The sequence below is a fragment of the Aulonocara sp. 'chitande type north' Nkhata Bay genome, linkage group LG3 (assembly GCF_057382095.1).
Source record: "Aulonocara sp. 'chitande type north' Nkhata Bay isolate Kocher_YH1m ecotype deep benthic linkage group LG3, A_spYH_male_GT1.1, whole genome shotgun sequence".
In the NCBI taxonomy this organism is placed as follows: Eukaryota; Metazoa; Chordata; class Actinopteri; order Cichliformes; family Cichlidae; genus Aulonocara; species Aulonocara sp. 'chitande type north' Nkhata Bay.
Genome location: NC_141346.1, coordinates 38747671 through 38765660, shown reverse-complemented (window position 1 = coordinate 38765660; position 17990 = coordinate 38747671). Strand labels below are relative to the sequence as shown.

Genomic DNA, 17990 nt, shown 5'->3' with positions numbered 1-17990 from the left:
ATAAACACGACTAATATAGTAATATAACAACAAATAAAACAAACAATATTTTATTTGCAAAAAAATGTATTTGTGTTTTCTGAACAGGAATACAAGACAGACAACCAATGTAGTGTTAAAAATAAGGAGGATTAGGTCTGTTATTACTGTAGGAAAAGCATTCACTTCTATATGTCAGCAATATGCATAACAGATCATACTGAGTTCAAATAGTGTAAAAAAAAAAAAAAAAAAACCCCCATCCAGTTACAAAAGAAAAGACAGCCATTTTTGAACTGTAACTCGGAAAAAAAAAGAAAAAGAAAAACTTTGTTCATTGCAAATCACCCAATCACTCAGGTGAAGGATGTGCATATATATATGTATAAAGTATAAGCAAATTAAAGCCATGCAGATGGGGAAAGCAAAGGAACATAAACGTTGGCATACAATAAATATACAGCTAAAGGTTACTTGCCCATCATGCTCCCTTAACACACACACACACACACACAGCCCATTTTAACAGGCTGCTAGTCATTGGAAAATACTTCAAACCTCCACAGGGTGGCACTGCAGCAAAGAAAATGTAAAAGCTGGAAACCAAGTCAACAATTTAAATCTGAAACATTAGAAAAAGAAAAAGTAGGGGGAAATAAAGGGGGGGGGGGGGGAAGTAATATGATTGCCAGAAGAGAAGGTAGTGCTATATTCAAGTTTTATCCCCCTGGCTGTGTTCTCTCACAAACAAGATGTGTAGTGTGAATATGCTGACGTGTTGTCGCAGAGAGGAGCATAATACCAATTATGACTCACAGGCCGTGCTGTGCACCTGTCAGTATGAAAAGTGGAGTAGTGTTAGACACAAAACAGGTTTGTTTTCATGGATTGTAAAATACAAAGTGTCTCTTTTAAATTGAAAAGCAGACTATGCTTCATTCCACAGGCATAGGTTCACGATCACAATAAAGTCCCACAAACTGATGTAGAGTTAACCGTCGTCCCCGTCTTTGTTCCGTCATAATAATCACAACTGGTTTCTGATGTGCACTTCCACAATAAGATGGCTTCAAACTATCAAAGCGGACATAAATAAGAGGCGATGACAGGCAGTTTATGGGAAAATGATGCTGAAAAGCAAAAGTCAAAGAAGAGAAGTGATGCAAGTCATAACAAGACGTGTGAAGACAGGTGAACTCGGTCAACAGGTTTCGCATCCATTACCAAACCTGCCACATGACTGTGGGAAAGAATAGGATGAGGCAATTTGTCACCCAGCTAACGTTGCTCAATCAAAAACCCCTTCATCGACCCACAGACATATTCTCCGTCTGTGACAAAAAAGCTTTTGTTTTTCTTCATAGAGATGTGAAACACGTGCAAACTGAAGAATGAGGAGATGTTTCTTGTTAAGTGGAAATGGGGCACTACACAAAACACGCAAACACTTGCACAGATTGAGAATAGAAGCTGGGAAAACTTCCAACATTTCTCCCAAATAAAGCCCCCCAAAAACACACACAACATGCTGCTTCTGCAGCTTCTGAATTGATAATCACAAAAGGCCCTTCAGGTATCACAGTAAGAAAAAAGGATGTAAAGTCTCCTCCTCTGGACTATTTCTGGAAATCGGGGGTGGCTGAATAAATAGAGGAAGGAAGGAAAAATGGCTATCGTGTGAGAGGTAGGGGGGGGGGAGAAAAAAAAATATGGCAAGCACATTAAAGCAAAGCTCCCAAAATAGGAAGTCCACACGGACACTTAAACCACACAGGGGCTTCAAAATCTTCAATAAATTAACACTTAAAAAACTATTTTTGCCTGGCATCAAAGCACAGAGGTCAGTGGAGAAACAAAAGCAAACCAGCACGCGCTCAGGCGACACACGCAACACGGTGAAAACAGCTGGATAACAGCTGTGGCGAGGAACAAACGCCTCGCCGCAGGATTCGGCTTCGCTTCCTTCCATCCCATTCAAGCACAGGGGTAATGAACGAGTGTAACAACAAATAAGGCATTTCAGAGAGGAGGAAATAGATGTGTAGTGTAGACAAAGTTGTTTGTTTTAACGTAAGCACTAAGAAACATCATGAAGATATTTCTGCCAGACGCTGCAGCAGAGTGGAGAAGCCGGCCGCCTGCTGGGAGAGCTCTGCGACACGGTCCACCATCTCCTGGGTGGCAGATACTGATGGATAGTTCTGTGCAGCACCCTTTGTTGCCACCACGACTGCCTTCAAAGCTTGGCAGAGCCGTCCCCCCGAGGTAGTGATCTGATGGGGGAAAAAAATATTAAAGATATTACACCGCTATGAAATGCTGGATCTAAACATCATGCCAACTTTTCCACATACTTTGGCCCGGAGGTCAGCAGACGTGAGAAGACGGGAGAGCGTGTCCCCGATGAATACCAGCTTGTGCGCAGTTACAATGAGGCTCTTTCCTCTGGCGACGAAGATTCGAGGAGGTTGGTTTCCCTTCACGCTGCTGAAGAGCACATCGACGGCATCCGCCAGGCAGGAGAGGTGGGCGAGGCTTTGAGAGGAGTAGAAGGAGAGCAGCTCTGAGTCCTCCAGGGAGAGGGACACTGGCAGAGGAGGGGAGGGGGTCAACTGAAAAAGATGAGAAAGGAAAATGAAAATCTGCACAAGAAATGTAGGAAAGTAGCCAGAAGGTTTCTAATTTGAATTAAGGAGAATGAAAACAAGACTTTCAGATACATAAACAGCAAACTGAAAGAAGTCCTGAGAAATTAAAATAAAAAACACAACGCACATATTTACAGCACTGTGCAAATCTCATTATTTCTTAGGATAGTGCATGGAAAATGGGAGCAGCGATTTATTAAAACACGTGGAAACATACATAAAAATATAGTATATAAGGCAAAAACAGAGGTGGTACAAGCTAGAAAGCTAATATTTGGTATGACTGCCTTTATTCTTCACAATCTGAACTCTCTTTTGCAATCCTTGGTGTCATTTCTTCAAGTAGTCTTTGGTTCTCTTCTCTGTCAAGATGGTCCCACTGCTTCAATAATGTTCAGGGTCCAGGCTCTGCCACTCCATTGGCTGTGTTTTTGGGATCACTGTCATGCCGAAAAACGAAGATGCTGCCAGTGTGAGATGTTCTTAAATGGATCATAATCTGATGTTCATGATGACCTGCGTTCATAATTCAACCAATTTTGACAAGATCTCAAACAACACTGGCTCAAATACAGCTCCAAACCATGACAGAGCCTCCTCCGTGTCTTACAGATGCCTGTGGACACTCACTTCTGATGAGGATTCAGTGAACAGCAGATGGATCAACTGAAGCATCTCTCAGCTCCTGTGCAGGGTCTTTGTTGGATTTTTTCCCCATGTATTACAAAGAACATGAAACTGTTCATCGGCTGTAGATAATTTTTGGGGGACATTTCTTTTGTCCTCCACTTGTTCCGTCTCTTCAAAAAAAATTTAAGGACACATTTCACAAAATGCTGAGAAAAGTTCCATATTCTGCTAATTGCTCTTTGGGAATCACCTAACTGATGCAAAAATACAATTTTATGCCTGTAACTGTGTCATCTTTGTTATATAGTCAATAACAAATGACGTTTTATTCTGGCTCAATCAAAAATTCAGTGCAACAGCCTCCACTTTCCATCCTAGAAACACGTTACAAAAAATTGCTTCGGTCTCTCAGTTTTATAACATGTTGGTTGAGAAGCACAGAGGCACCTCAGACAATAAGCGACAGGAGTGAATACAAGAGTTAGAAGATATTTCACCCATTGAGTGGAGTAAAATATGTTTAAAGACACACACCCAAACCATCAACACCCGATTGAGACTTTAACTGGATAATGCGAACAAATGTCTCCCCTGCAAATAAATAAATTTGATCCTAATATACTGGACAAATGTTGTAAGTGTACCAATCACCAAGCTTCATTGTATCACTGCTCAGTGTTAAAATGCATTTCTCGGGTCCCATGTTTCCCTGTTCTGTTAAGTCCTGTGTTCTGTATTTTAAGCATTTATCCAGATGACTGTAATTTATCTCGTACAGAGAGAAAGACAGTTTACCTTTGCTTACTCCAGGCCAAACGTTGTGTTGCAGTATGCTGGGAGAATGTTGATAGCCCCTCTTTTGACCAATGGTTAAACAATGTAACATCGAGTTTAGTTTGTTTAGGGAAGTTGAGGAAGTGGAGAGAGAGTGAGGTAATGAAAAATACATAACTAAATTTGGGAATATGCAAAATCCAATAAATATATGTTTAAAAAAATGGGATCAAATGATGTGTTGTTGCAGCAGGCTGCTACTAACAAAGTGCCTAAAGATACCACTTAATATTGGTTATTTGCTAAATTATGATGTGTAGACAGAACTCTGGTTCAACACTTGAATTAGGTGCTTTTTACGATTGCATGATTCACACATCTGAAAATGGTCAGGTAGGAGGGCTGGACTGAAAATGAGTGAAAAAGCAGCCAAAGAAAAACTTTAAGGGAGCTTCAGAAAGACTGGAGAAGTATTGCTCAAGACCACATTAAATAATCACAATAGAGTCAGATATAAAGAAATGAAAGGTGGCTCAAGACTTTTGCAAAGTATTCTATATTATTTTTTAACCTTAGCAATAATCTGCAACCATGTCTTGACTAATCATTTAGTCCACAAAGTGTAAAAGAGGCTGAGAAACCACCTGCAATAAACGTCTTAGAGTCCAAATGGCTCCTTCTGATTTATTTCTTTCCTAACTGAGCTCCAAAATACCAAAACAGACTGTCACAGGACTGCGTCCTAAAGCCCAGAAATTCCTTCATCTCAAAGCTTAAGACATTTTCACATTTTATTAACACCCCACTTACAAATCGTGTGCCAGAGAAGGCATTTGATTGTCAAAGTAGTTCTAGGCTTCAGTCAACTGACTTCATATTTTAATATTAGCCAGCAAAGACAAAGTCCTAAATGTCAGAGTTTCCTATCAGAGTTGCGCAAGAATTGCAGCCACTGTTAATTGTGCCAAATAACTGTTTAAGGCTGTTTGTCTTCATAAAATCCAAATAGGATCAAAGCATGTGATACATACACAAAAAACGGTCCTAATATAATAGTCAAATAACAGGAAATGTATTAATAACACATGAAAAAGCTGCTAATGAGAGCAGAAAGTATATAACCAAATTAGCATATGGTAAGTCAAAGCAGGCAGCCTTGAACTGAACCCGAGTCGTACAAACAGAGGGTCCATACAGCACGTCAGCCACTGCTCAAAGGATGACTGTGCTCTTCTGTCACTCATTGTCCTGGAGTCTCCGTCCTATGTAAGAAAGTCTGTTGAGATCCACAAGTGACCTCTTGTTACCCGTCGATGACAAAACAAGGGAATGTAGCGAGGGGCAGGAAAAATGCAGACGGAGCAATAAGAAGACATGACTTCAGTCTGATGCAACAGAACTGACTTCGAGTTTTCGCAAGACAGGACAAGGTGTGATTAAAAAAAAAAAGCTCAGAGACTGTCGTCGTGTGTAAACTGAGCACAGCATGGTCGTGTTGATGCCTGTGGTGTACCACAAGGTTCAATTTAAAGCCCCATTTTATTTTCCGTCTTCATACTCTCACTTGGCAAGAGTATGTGAACGTATATTTTTAATTGCTGTGCAGATGACACGCACATATACATCTAGGGTTGACACATGGTGATGCAAGAAGCCCAGGTTCACAGAGATGAAGGCCACAATTTGTCAGGCTATCAAAGCAGAGTTCTCCTCAAACACCCTGAGGTGACTGAGGGAGAGGATCAGCGCTAACCCAGAGTTTTGATGGATGCTTGCTCACATCCAAGTTTTTTTGGCTGCACCTCTACCACCATCTTTCCCTGCTGCTCTGCTTTATTCTCCAGATTTCAACCTCATGCTCTTTTCCAAAATGGAATTCAAGATTTCTTTTGGCACAGTGGAGGAGATCCAGGTGCCTGAGGTGCTTACAAAATGGGCCAAGGAACAGCGTATCCATCCACAATGTGACTAGTTCTGAAGCGATGGAGGCCAAATACAGATAAAAAGAATTTTATTTTTTTGATGGCACCTCATACATTTATGCTGATGTATGTGCTTACTTGACTTTCCTGTCAACCTGGATGACTGATTTCAGAATTAACTGCGGAGTAAACAGATTCATTTGAAAGACTGCAGCAGCATACAAATACACAGCACTAGGTAAACTTATGGAGTATAAAGCTTGTATTGGTAAAACAAACAGCTGCTGCAAACTGGATTAAAGAGTCATACTGTTCACTAGTAAACAGAGCAGACTGTGAAAACAAGAGTGAATCGATGCCTTCGCTGTGGGGAATCACTGTGAGTGAGTCAGGAGCAAAGGATCAAGTAAACAGAGGTAAAAACACAGAGGGAACAGCTCACCCGTGGCTCTGAGGTGATAGTTTGTGTCTGTCCGTTCTCAGTGCGGGCGTCAGGAGGCGGTTCAGGTTTACCCTAGAGCAAAGTGACCAGAGAACATGTGTGACTAGTTACCGGCAAAGGAAAAAATGTGTTAAAGCACAATAACAGAAACTGTAAGGAATTAGATGCATATATAGCATAAATATCAAGGTAAGGAAGAAATTAATGTGATACTATAAAACGATGCATTCCTAACATAATAAAAACTAACCTGCAGCTTTACATATCCAACACTGTCTCCAGTAGGAACTGGAGCCGGGATGGGAGTCAAGCCGATCCCAGCATACTCGTTGCTGGGATCATCTTCTTCATCAGCAGGTCCCACTGTGAGCATCACCGTGGCTGGAGTAGGAGGCAAGGGGAAAGCAGGCTGAGGGGTTGGAGGCAGAGGCCTCTCCTGGATCCAGCTGCTTTTACGGGAACCCATTCCTCCTCCAGATGACTTCCCATCAGGCACCGGGAGCGCAGGCAACGGCCTACGTGACAGAGATTCTTGGGAAGGCAGACGGGGCCGGCCCTGAGCCTGTAAGAGGAGGGTGCTTTCCTCAAGCGAGCGCTGGACCAGCGACAAGAGCCCTTCGGATGGAGGAGCGCTACCGACGGCAGACAACGCTGGGAGCAGGTCCGATAAGCGTGCCCAGGCCTGCTGAAGGGGTGGCGGGGGATCCCCTGAATGACTGGCTTTCCAGGTGGACAGGATTTCCGCCAGTGAGGTAGCCAGGTCCCGTGATGACAGAGTGGAGGGCGAGTTGGAGACTGTGGTGAGCACAGAGTGGACCAGACTGGAAAGCGAAGCTCGCCACTGCATGTCACCAGAGCCGTTACTAGACACAGAGAGGCGGCGTGTGGAGGTGGAAGAAGATGATGAGGAATGAGGAAGGACTTCGACAGTCAGAGCTGGCATGTCATAAATCCCACCATCGGGCTCAGAGTCACCACGGCTATTATCTCCACCACTGACTCGTTTCTCGGATCCAGGAACACAAGAAACCCGTCCGACCTGAGGGACTTCCTCCCCACAGAGGCTGCTGGTCGACTCTCCCGGTGCCAGAGGGACGCCCGGAAGTGTAGGGACACTGTAGACTTCATCATCAGCTTCGTCAGGCTGAACATCTACTGTGGCCTTAGTCAGAGTGATTGTGGGGACATCATAGACCTATCAGTGAAGAGGGAAAAGCAGATTTGATTGTTTAAATAAATAAAGAAAACATTGCGAAACTTTGAAATTTGAAAAACATATGAAGAAAGGAAGGAAGATACTCCAGGTAGATTCTTTATTATTTAGTCCAATAATGGCATAATAATAATAATAATAACATTTCATCCATGCAGTAAATGCAGTAAGTACCAATTATATGCTACATTAAAAAGGGAACCCATATGCACTCTGTAGGTACATCCAGCAAAGAGTTACTGACTCCCACTGATGTGGGAAACACATTTTTATTCATTAAGTCTTAAAGCGAGCCTGCAGTCCACATACAGTGACTGCAGGCAAGGAGGGAAAAAATAACCCAGCAGCTGGCACACATTTTCAAGTAACTTTAAAGTGGAGACCACTGGGGGCAGGGATGTGGTGGTGGTGGTGGTGATGGCGGTGGTATATCCTTGGCATGGTTGTGACAGATGGGTGTGACTGGGAGAAAAATAGAAGCAGCATTTGTACTGGATAGACTGGCTCCAGGAGCACACAGAGACAGGTGTGGCCTCGCCTCGAAGGGGGGCAGGGAGACAGGCTAATACTGGAATGTGGGAAGAAATAGTGGCGGGGTATATGATAGTCATCTCTTGTTCTTTGCTTGTGTAGGCATGCATTCAGCACAGCAGATTCCCACAGTTTCCAGCAAAGTAATATACTAGGGTTGGGGGTAATCAGAGCATTTTGATTCTGCTGGATGTTTGTCAGGTCAAAATATGACAGGAACAAAACAGAAACACAGAAGCCCTGTAAGTAATTCTCTGTCAGACGCTCTCTAAAGTTGATTTTGCGTTTTGTGTGCCGGGAGATGAAGCACCAACTGCAACGTACCACTGTTTCAGTAATTCCTCTAAGTGATATTTAATACTGGCTTAATTAATTAAATAAATGTGTGTGGACCTAGATATGAAAACAGGTGGATGGATTGACCACAGGAAAACAGTTTGTCCCAAACATTTAATCATTATAAAACACTGAACTTCCAAGCTACCACAGCCAGCAGTGGAGCTCATCGTGGCCACACAAGGAAGGCAAAGAGGATATAAAGCCACTTGACAGCTCACAGTCAAACAACAAATAAAGCAGTTGCTTTAGACACTAATTCAGAGGTTTATCCATAAGTCAGCCTCGTGTGCAAAGTCTTTACCTCTGACTCAGCGTCGGCCTGCGGTGGCACACTGCGGGGGGTGTCGTAAATGCTGTCATCTTCTCCAAGTGCAGAGGGGACTGGATGCTGCCACCTGCCCTTCGGAGGTGTATCGTATACCTACCAAGGCAACATTAGAATTAAAAAAAAAAAAGAAGAAAAATCCATAAAAAAAATATTTAATTTAACACTAAAATATTCCCAGTAAATATGATGGAGACTTTAAAAGTTTATTGCCAAACAAGTACCATCCAGGAGTAATAAAAGGATTCATGTACATGGTGAAGGGCTTTTCCTGGCTCAAAATAGACGTCTTTAAAGTTTTGGTGCGGGGCGTTGACAACGGACATGAGAACAATCAGTCCACATATAGTTAGAGAACAGTCTTTGTTACCTTAGTTAACACAAGTTTATGCAGTTTCCTGATATTTGATAAACAAAACTGTTGTAAATCAAGCCATGCTTAAAAAAAATACTGACTTAAAGTTATTTTGTAACACTTCTGGTGATTTTTCCACTTCTTTCACAAACATCTTCTGTATGCAGAGGAAAAAAACTGCTTATGATGTCATCATATTGAGAACTAAAGCAACATTACAGGACGACCTAACCTGTTTAACACACCACTAAAAATGCCTCCTCCCCCACCCCCTAGATGAAACCCAGCAGGGTTTCCAAAGAACGAAACAAAAAACAAACATTTAACAAAAACGAAACACTTTTTAAAAATCTGATATGAGTCACATTTCTTTTTATCAAATGGTCAAAACTGAACAGGAAACGCAGATTTTTTTCTGTTCAGCAAGGAAACAGGCTCACTGCCCTCACAGCATGCAGAGCTGCTGAGCCAGGATGTTATTAACAGGTAATAACTTTATTCTTACTTTATAAATACTGAAGAATTAGATAGAACAACTTTTAATCGCTTTAAGTATAATCGTCACATACCTGATCATCAACAGGATCTGAATAATCCTGATTTTCTCCCTTTTGATTCTGCACACTGCTGCTTTTCTCCACGCCATTACTCGTCCTTTCCTCCGTTCCCTGGGGGGCTGCCCTCTGTTTGCCCTCTTCTTGCTGCAGGCTTGCAGAAGTTGCTTGAGCAGCAGATTTGGGGACAGAGTTAGAGTCAGCTGACAGCTGTGATGGTTGTGTGTCCTTCCTGGTGACGCTCCTTACTGGAGGTGCTGGTGGAGGTGGTTTGCGGGCGAAATTTGGCGATCCAGGAGCCCTGACCTGGCCAGCTCTGATAAGCAATGGGGATCCCCGGTGAGAGGCAAGGCCGGGCTTGCCCCTGGCAGCGGCAGGGGTGGGCGAAGCTCCCTTGAGCAGGGCTCGAGGAGACGCTTGGGCAGAGGTTATCTGAGGCGGGTAGTGGTGAGCCAGAATTGTCGCTGGTGTCCTCGGAAGGCTCACTCCCACAGAAGTGGGTGTTTGGTACATCCCAGGTGTGTCCTGGTTCGCTTTTGATTGGGGGGTAGCTGTAGTTCCATTGGTTATCAATGGTCCATTAGAGCAAAAAGCACTGGCCACAGAGCCTCCCGTTGGGGATTGGTAAACATCATCGCCTGCAAGAGGCGTGCCTTTGGGCACCAAGTAACAGTCATCCGAGGCCCCCGTGGTTATTGTTTCTCTGGGAACAAGATATGTAGCGTCCTCTGCTTCATCGGCTGTCCTCGGCACTCCGCTGGGGGCAAGATACACAGACTCTGAAGCCAGGTGAGCTCCTGGCTGCCTCGCATGCTGAGCTGCTGCAGGCGCGGGACTCACTGGGCTCTGATAAACCGCTCCTGTCATGTCTGTTCCTCGTCCTCTCAAAGAGGGTGAGCGTGGCCGCCCCACCACCCCGATATCCCAGTCAGGTCTGGGCCGGGTGCCAGAGCTAGAGTGCGAGCGTGGCCGCCCGCCCTCAGTTCTGCGTAGCTCCCCTGGTCTCGACCCCGCTCCTCGTCCCTCGCCCACCGCTGGCGGGGAGCGATAAACTCCGTCCGCATCATTCGCGGTCCGAGCCAGCGGGGCACCAGGCGACAGGTAGACCGAGTCTTCACTGGAGCCACGACAGGGGTCCGAGCCAGGGGGCGGGGCGGTCTGAAGGAGTCGAAGGCGATTAGCGGGGGCGATCCCCTGTCTGCCATGCAGCGAACAGAGCCACCACCCGGGCCCGCCGCTCTGCTCCTGTTCAAGAACCATGAGGATGTCGCCCTTTCGGAAAGCCAACTCTTCTGGGCTTTCTGCCGTGTTGTCAAACAACGCCTTTGCCAATACCGTCTGTGCAGGAGGAAGAGACGAGAGCAGCAGTGATCAGCACTGACCCACAAAAACACACACACACAAAAACAACAACTAAAATGGCCATATGAAAGCACAAATTAATCAACAGCCTGAATTCACACTCCCTGCACGCCACAAACAAACAAGTACATTGACGTGGCAGTGCCAAGTGAGGAGTATAAAAAGGGTGATTGTTTCGATGCTGAATGGAGAGTGAAAGGGAGTGAATAGGGAAGATCTCGTTAAATGTCTGTGTGAAAGACCTGGTTGGGGGGGGGGGGGATTAGCAAACGAAAACAAAACAAAACAAAAAAAGAAAAAGATGGAAAATTTAAAAGCCAAATCAAAATTCACAGCTGTGCAATTCATCCTGAGGAAGGGAGAAAGAGGGCCACAGTCAGGGAGGATCAATGATCAAATGGACACAAGAGCTTAATGGTAATGAGCGGGATGAGAGGGAAGGGGGAGGGGATGAGAGGCACATCTGTCCCTTGCTGTTTAGGGTTTAATTGCCAACCCAAAGCCAGAGAGTCAGGCCCCCTTTCATTCTCTAAACCAACCCCCCGGGGACAACCGAGCTCCAATGAGCCATGTGGGACCTCTTTTGCAATGGAGGCACTGAGGATCCCAATATAAGACACAGAGAACAAATAAACCAGTTTAAAAGAAAGAAAGCGAGGAAAGCAAATTATTCCTTGACTTTCAAAGTATCCGAGCTATTGCGACACTGCCACACGAACACATGCAAATCCACGAACATAAAGAGAAAAACTGTACTCACCGAGACAGACATGATTGCCAAGTGATCAGCTTAGTCTCCGAGAAATTATCACTCAAGTGTCCACACCAGTCGGGTCATTTTTGGGAGGTCAGCTGTCACGGATATGCCGGTGGGCAGAGACCCTCGGTGCCGAGGCACAGCTGGCTCTGTTTAGGACACATCGCCCGGTCTGGGGGCTCCGTCGTCCCCGGTCTTCATAAGGCTCCTAAAATTCACACGGAAACGCTTTTTTAAATGTTTATTTTCTCACGAGTCACATGTAATAGGTATAGACAGCAAAACTTCACCCGTGCGCTCTGAGTCTCGCGTGAAACTGAAAGGTAGGCGGACGGAGGTAACACCTGTCTATGCCTTCCACGCCCAGTAACGTTTCTTTAAAGGCAACCCTATCGGGGGAAGCCCGCAACAGCTTAGCATCGTTTGCAAAAAAGAAGCGGTGTGCAGTGAGCGTCTAAAATACGGCGTGCAGCTGTGTATGAAGCCGCTATCTAGGTCAAACGATAATTCATTTGGACAGTAGCCAGTATAAATAGACGTGCAGTCGCGGCCTAGCCACTAAACACCAGCCAACGCGGGCTAACGCTGCGCTAGCTAGTGCTGGTTTAGTTCAAAACAACAATGGCACCGCCGTATAAAGCGGCCAAAGGCGATTTATTTACCGAACAGCGTTAGCACTCAGGACCGCCGTAATGAAAATTATTACCTTTCTCTTTTCTTATCGCCGATAAACTTCCCATTGGGGTACAGCCTCTGATACGTAAATCCCTTCTTTTCATGCGTGAAAATCTGCGGTCATCGCCGTTCAATCATCTTCGATGACAACAAAATTATCTCCGCCCCTTTCTTAGGTCGCGGAGCTTCGCTGATCTACAAGTAACACCAGGGCGTAAATTTCAGCGTTTACACCAATCCCTACGTGTGTAAAATCGCGCAGCTAGCCGTCGCTTCAAAAATAGAGCTCTTCTGATTGGCTCGTTCCTAAAAGTTGCGTTTAAGGACGACTGACTCTGTAAACCAGGTAAACGATTTTCAAATGGGGAAAAATAACGGTCAGCTGCTGTTGGCAACTGCTGTTATCTTTATTTGCCATAGAAAAAAGATTAATTTGCACAATTACTAGTATTATTAAAGTGAGCATGGTTTCAGCACTTTTATATACATATGCACACAGCCAATTGCGAGCGAAGTAGGCTGTATGCTTTTATTTTGACAGGGGGACGTTTACCCGGAAAATATCGACTGTAGCGACACGAATCGTCAGTAGTCAAAGGTCTTTGAGAGTCTTTTATCAAACTATTCCTCTGCACCTCTTCGTGTTGAGCTTTTCATGCATTGCAGGGTGAGACAATCCTCTTCGTCACATTTGCACAACTGCATTTGCTTTGTAAAATGTCGGACTGCGAGTGACAATAAAGTTGGGAATGCGAGCTCAACAAAGTGCATGGCCTCTGCCCTACTTAACTGCTGTTTGCGCTGAAAACATATCCGTGCGTGCTCTCTGTCCACAGGTGATGCTGAGGAGTGTATTCAGGTGCCTTAGGACCAATCTTGTAGCTGGCCAAAGAAATATGTCTCAAAGCAGTCTTTCTGGCAAAGTAGCCATAGTCACTGCCTCCACAGATGGGTAAAAATGACGTGATTGACCCCTGATTGTTGGTGCTGTCCATGAAAAAACAAACAGTAACCAAGCAAGGACTGTGTTAGTCACCTGTCTCCAATCATGACAAATCACTGATTATTGGAGAATTAGTAATAGAAGAGCTTAGTCCATGTTTGTTTGATTGTTTTGTGTATGTTCTAAAATGCTTATTTCTCAGATTCAGCACATTCATGAGAGTAATTACTGCTGTAAAGGGGTTAAAGCGATGCATCATAGAGCTCTTCTCCCCCCTCCTCAGAATCGGGCTGGCTGCGGCTCAGGCTCTGGGAAAAAGAGGTGCCCATGTGGTTGTGAGCAGCCGGCGGCAGGCCAATGTAGACAAAGCTGTGGCACTGCTGCAGAGCCAGAGCATCCAAGTGACTGGAACAACCTGTAATGTTGGGAAAGGGGAAGACCGAGAACAACTGGTTCAGATGGTAAGAAGCCGTCCATCGTGCTCAGAGGTGTAGAGCAGCACATAAACTATACAAGACCAAGCTTTGGCTCTTTATTATAACACAACTATTAAATGGGTGCTCATTTCTACATATATTTTTACTCTTGGACTCTATTAGAGTAGCTTCATGGTTCAAAATAATTATTATATGTCTAGCCCCTCAGTTGATCCTCTGTGAAAAAACCTATGAAACTTTATCTGGCATGAGCCACTTGAGAGGTGGAGAAAAGTTCAGCCAACGTGCACCTAACAATTTTTATCAATCATTAACAATAAAAAGGAATCCAAGCTGGATTTTAGTAGAATAAAGTTCAGCCTGATATTTTCGCTGTTTTTTTCAATGTAGTTCCACTTAAAGTTGCTATTTGTGAAAATGTGTTTTTATAATGTTTTTATATGAAGCCGAAGTCCCTCGCTGCCACATTCCTCTGCCCTGTCAGCAACAGGAACGCTTCCAGTTACAGTTTCCCTCCTTTTCTATGCAGGAAATAAGTAACTAATTGGCAATGAGTTAAAATCTGGCCATAGTTCCACCCCAGATGCTTCTTACTTGTGTGAAGGGCAGAGTCAGAGCATGCTGCTAACACAAGCACTGAAACTACAGCTGTGCGCGACTGGACGACTCAGAGAACCACTATGACTGTTTCAAATACCTCCCGTTTCTAATGTGGACTGTATGTAAAGCGTTTTCAAGATTTAAGTTGCTGTCACAGCTCTTTCCCACGAAGAACTGAACCCACTCTTATGGTCTTACCAAACTGTCCAAAAACTGTAATTTTGCCTTTAGCTGCCTGTCTACATCTGTTATTAGTTACTCTGTAACTTTGGTGTTTTAACATATTTAGCTCTGACGCAAACTCATTAAAGTCCCCGATCATCCACACCACACCTGCAGGGCTTTCCCCACAGTTTAAGAGCCACTGTGGCTCAGGTGGTAGAGCGGGTTATCTACCAATCAGAGAGTTGGTGGATCGGTGTTTGACTGCACCCGCTGAGTGTGTGTGAACAGATAAAAGCTCGTATGAATGTGTGTGTGTGACTGGGTGAATGAGTCTGTATAAGTCTATGCTATTTAAGTCCACTTATCATGCACTGCTGTGCTTTCATCTGATTGGCTGCTTCTCAAAAACAGACTATTTGGACAGTCTGGAGCTTATCTCTATTTACCTCAGTGTTCACAGTCAGAGCTTTGTGCCTGACATGTGCATGTTAAGGATATCTGTGCTCAGTGACATCACAGAGAGCTAAAAGCAGAACAAGCTGCCTGAAGCTGAGCGTTTCGGGCGGTCTGAGCCTGAGCTTCTGGCTCACAGTGATTACTTGTACATATGCTGGTGTCATTATTTGAAACTCTCCATGTTACTGTGAGCAAAAAGTCCCCTTTCATCATCCTCAGTGGTGGTGGAAAAAAGTAAGTGGGAACCATTAGCTGAGCCTCTTTTGGTGGTTTGGTGGTTACCTAGAGCACTTTCTGTAGCTGCACGTGCTCAGGGGGGATAATGGACCCCTCTGTCTTAAAGAGGCACTCCAGCTCAGCCATATTAGGATGTCTGGTCTGTGATGTCATTCCACAATAACCGATGGGTTTAAGGTGAAGCAGATTTTCTTGGTCTGCTGTATTTTTAAGGTTGGGGTCGCTGTCATGCTGCATCACTCAACTGGTCATGAGCAATTCAGACAATTCATCAGACTGCAGACGTTTCCCAGAAGCACTGTGGACTGCTAAGGTGCTCTGTGGAAAACTTTAGTGGAGGGTTTTTTTTTACATTTTTTTGTGGTTTCTTCTGTGGAGTCCTGCCACGTAAAACATGCCTGCATGGTAGACTCATTAAGACAGATGTGAACCAGCTCCAGCCATTCCTTTAGCTTTTCCTCTGAGCTCCTTTTGGACTTTGTTTAGTATTTAGTGGCGTACCTTTGACCTTATTGTATTCAACGCTTGTTTTTAAGGACGACAGCGGCCACGCAAGTAAAACGCTTTGAGTTTTAGACAGTGTATCTGAACAGTGTCTTTTACACGACTTTGTAAGAGTTTCATGAAAGCAAACAGTTCATCTTTTGGGCAAAGCGTGGTTCACATCAGCAGCTGCTTTTGTGACTCAAACTGCATTAAGAGGTGAAGTGCACGTGTCTGTTAAAATGTCCTCCACTTGTTGGCGTCACTGTGTAATAGCGTGAACGAGTGCTTGGCTCTGTGTTTGGTACAGACTCTGGATCGGTGTGGGGCCATTGACATCCTGGTGTCCAATGCAGCAGTCAATCCTTTCTTTGGAAACATCATGGACTCCACAGAGGAGGTCTGGGATAAGGTACGTACAAAAATTGAGCCCACACCAATCATTTATGATGTACGACATAAATTTGCATTTTTTTAAATGAAGGATACAGTAGCACTGATATGTTGTCATAAAAAAACAACATAAATCCAAAATGTGGTTCTGAAGAGCTGTTTACGTCACTCTGAGATCACTCTGTTATTTAAAGTATTCACTGTCACTGTGTCGACATTTTTCAGATCCTAGATGTGAACGTAAAATCAGCCTTCCTCATGACCAAGCTGGTGGCGCCTCATATGGAGAAGAGAGGGTGAGTGACAATGGCACCAAAAGGGGCGTCCATAAAAACCTGCCTGCTGTAATATTTCTAACACCCCTCACAGGTCTGTGTTTTTCTTTCAGAGGTGGAAATGTCATATTTGTGTCATCTGTGGCTGGATACCAACCAATGCAGGTCAGTGAGGAATTTCTCCTTGGCAGGAATTCGTGTGGTGCTGTGACTGAATCTCATCAGTGCGGTCAGGATTGGTTGGTCGCCTCCTTACATCACATCGAGACATAGAGATGGAAGTGAGAAAGCAATTCTCTGGAGAAAAGCTGTAATGTTAAGCATCTATGTTACTCACAGACTCCAGTATCTGCCAGTGTTTGACACAGCATTAGAGGTGTGGAGCCTGAGCTTTTATGGCTTTTGAAGTGGGAGAAAAGTCTTAGAAACCCTGTTTGGTAAGGTAGTCTTAGTGTACCAGGAGATTTCAGAAGAACATAAAAATCCCTTGGCGGTTGTGTCTGGAAAGGCAAATGTGCCAAGTCAAACATGCAGACACCCGCTGTGGCGCCGTGTTAATAAGGAAGCAGCTAATAATGGATATATGCACTTAAAACGAGTGAGACATAAACCTGAATGTAAAGAAGTGACATGCTCTGTTTTGTTTCTGCAAACCTGTTCACGTGGTGTGCATGTGCACCTCTCCAGGCTTTGGGTCCTTACAGCGTGAGTAAGACGGCCTTGCTGGGTCTAACCCGGGCTCTGGCCCCGGAGCTGGCTCAGAGTAACATAAGAGTGAACTGCGTGGCCCCTGGAATAATCAAGACCCGCTTCAGCTCTGCGGTGAGGACACGCGCTGGAGTCCTTTGCTAAAAATGTGGTTTTTGTTGCATTTCAGTCGTGCTTTCTCTTATTAGTGTTGTACTTTTTATAATAAACTCTTTTGTTCCAGCTGTGGCAGAATGAAGGCATCGTGGATGAGTTCAAAAAGCAGCTATGCATTAAAAGGTGAAGTTCAAGGTCACAGGAAAGCTTGTTGGTAATATTCAGAGTCCAGGATTTGACACGTTGAATTTGCTTCTCCTGTCAGAGTTGGAGAACCGGAGGAAATCGGAAGTGTGATCGCGTTCTTGTGCTCCAAGGAAGCGTCCTACATCACCGGAGAGACCATCACAGTGACCGGAGGGATGAACTGTCGACTTTGAACGCATCGTTTTTAATTGGATTTCTTCTATTTTTCTGAAGTGCTGGCAGAGAACAGCCACAACTAAGCTTAGCGCAGGAGCTGCAACACACTAATATAAACCAATATAATGAAGCAGAGAGCTCTGGGTTACTGTGAGCGTCTTGAGTTTCCAGGTTGATTTTTGTTGTGTAAAGGGTTCTAATGAAAAATCTGATGTTTTTGTAAAAGAAAATAATTTAAAATGAGGAAATGTGTCATTTTAAACTGCACCAGCTATGAGATAAAAGCTTTTTCAGTGCATAAACATATTCATGATTTACAGGCCAGGGA

The 17990-nt window shown here is 44.3% G+C and overlaps 2 protein-coding genes across 3 annotated transcripts; one reads left to right on the top strand and one right to left on the bottom strand.

The window, feature by feature from the left end:
• Window positions 1–48: 48 nt before the first annotated feature.
• Window positions 49–12821, bottom strand: efs (embryonal Fyn-associated substrate). The gene is made up of 8 exons (XM_086280130.1): window positions 12538–12821; window positions 11835–12039; window positions 9728–11050; window positions 8780–8899; window positions 6646–7590; window positions 6396–6467; window positions 2334–2591; window positions 49–2252 (listed from the first exon to the last, which is right to left on the bottom strand). The coding sequence occupies exons 2-8, from the start codon at window positions 11844–11846 to the stop codon at window positions 2067–2069; spliced, it is 2916 nt and encodes a 971-aa protein (XP_086136256.1). The 5' UTR covers window positions 11847–12039; window positions 12538–12821; the 3' UTR covers window positions 49–2066.
• On the top strand, window positions 12710–17981 carry dhrs4 (dehydrogenase/reductase (SDR family) member 4). Of its 2 annotated transcripts, XM_086280247.1 has the most exons (10): window positions 12710–12852; window positions 13048–13173; window positions 13343–13458; window positions 13733–13910; window positions 16138–16239; window positions 16446–16516; window positions 16609–16660; window positions 17183–17317; window positions 17427–17482; window positions 17565–17981. In XM_086280247.1, exons 2-10 carry the CDS (start codon window positions 13162–13164, stop codon window positions 17677–17679), a joined length of 837 nt encoding a protein of 278 aa, XP_086136373.1. In that variant the 5' UTR covers window positions 12710–12852; window positions 13048–13161; the 3' UTR covers window positions 17680–17981. The 2 variants fall into 2 exon arrangements, with proteins under 2 accessions (XP_086136373.1, XP_086136381.1); XM_086280255.1 differs by lacking the exons at window positions 12710–12852; window positions 13343–13458 and having other exon boundaries at window positions 13072–13173.
• Window positions 17982–17990: the final 9 nt, after the last annotated feature.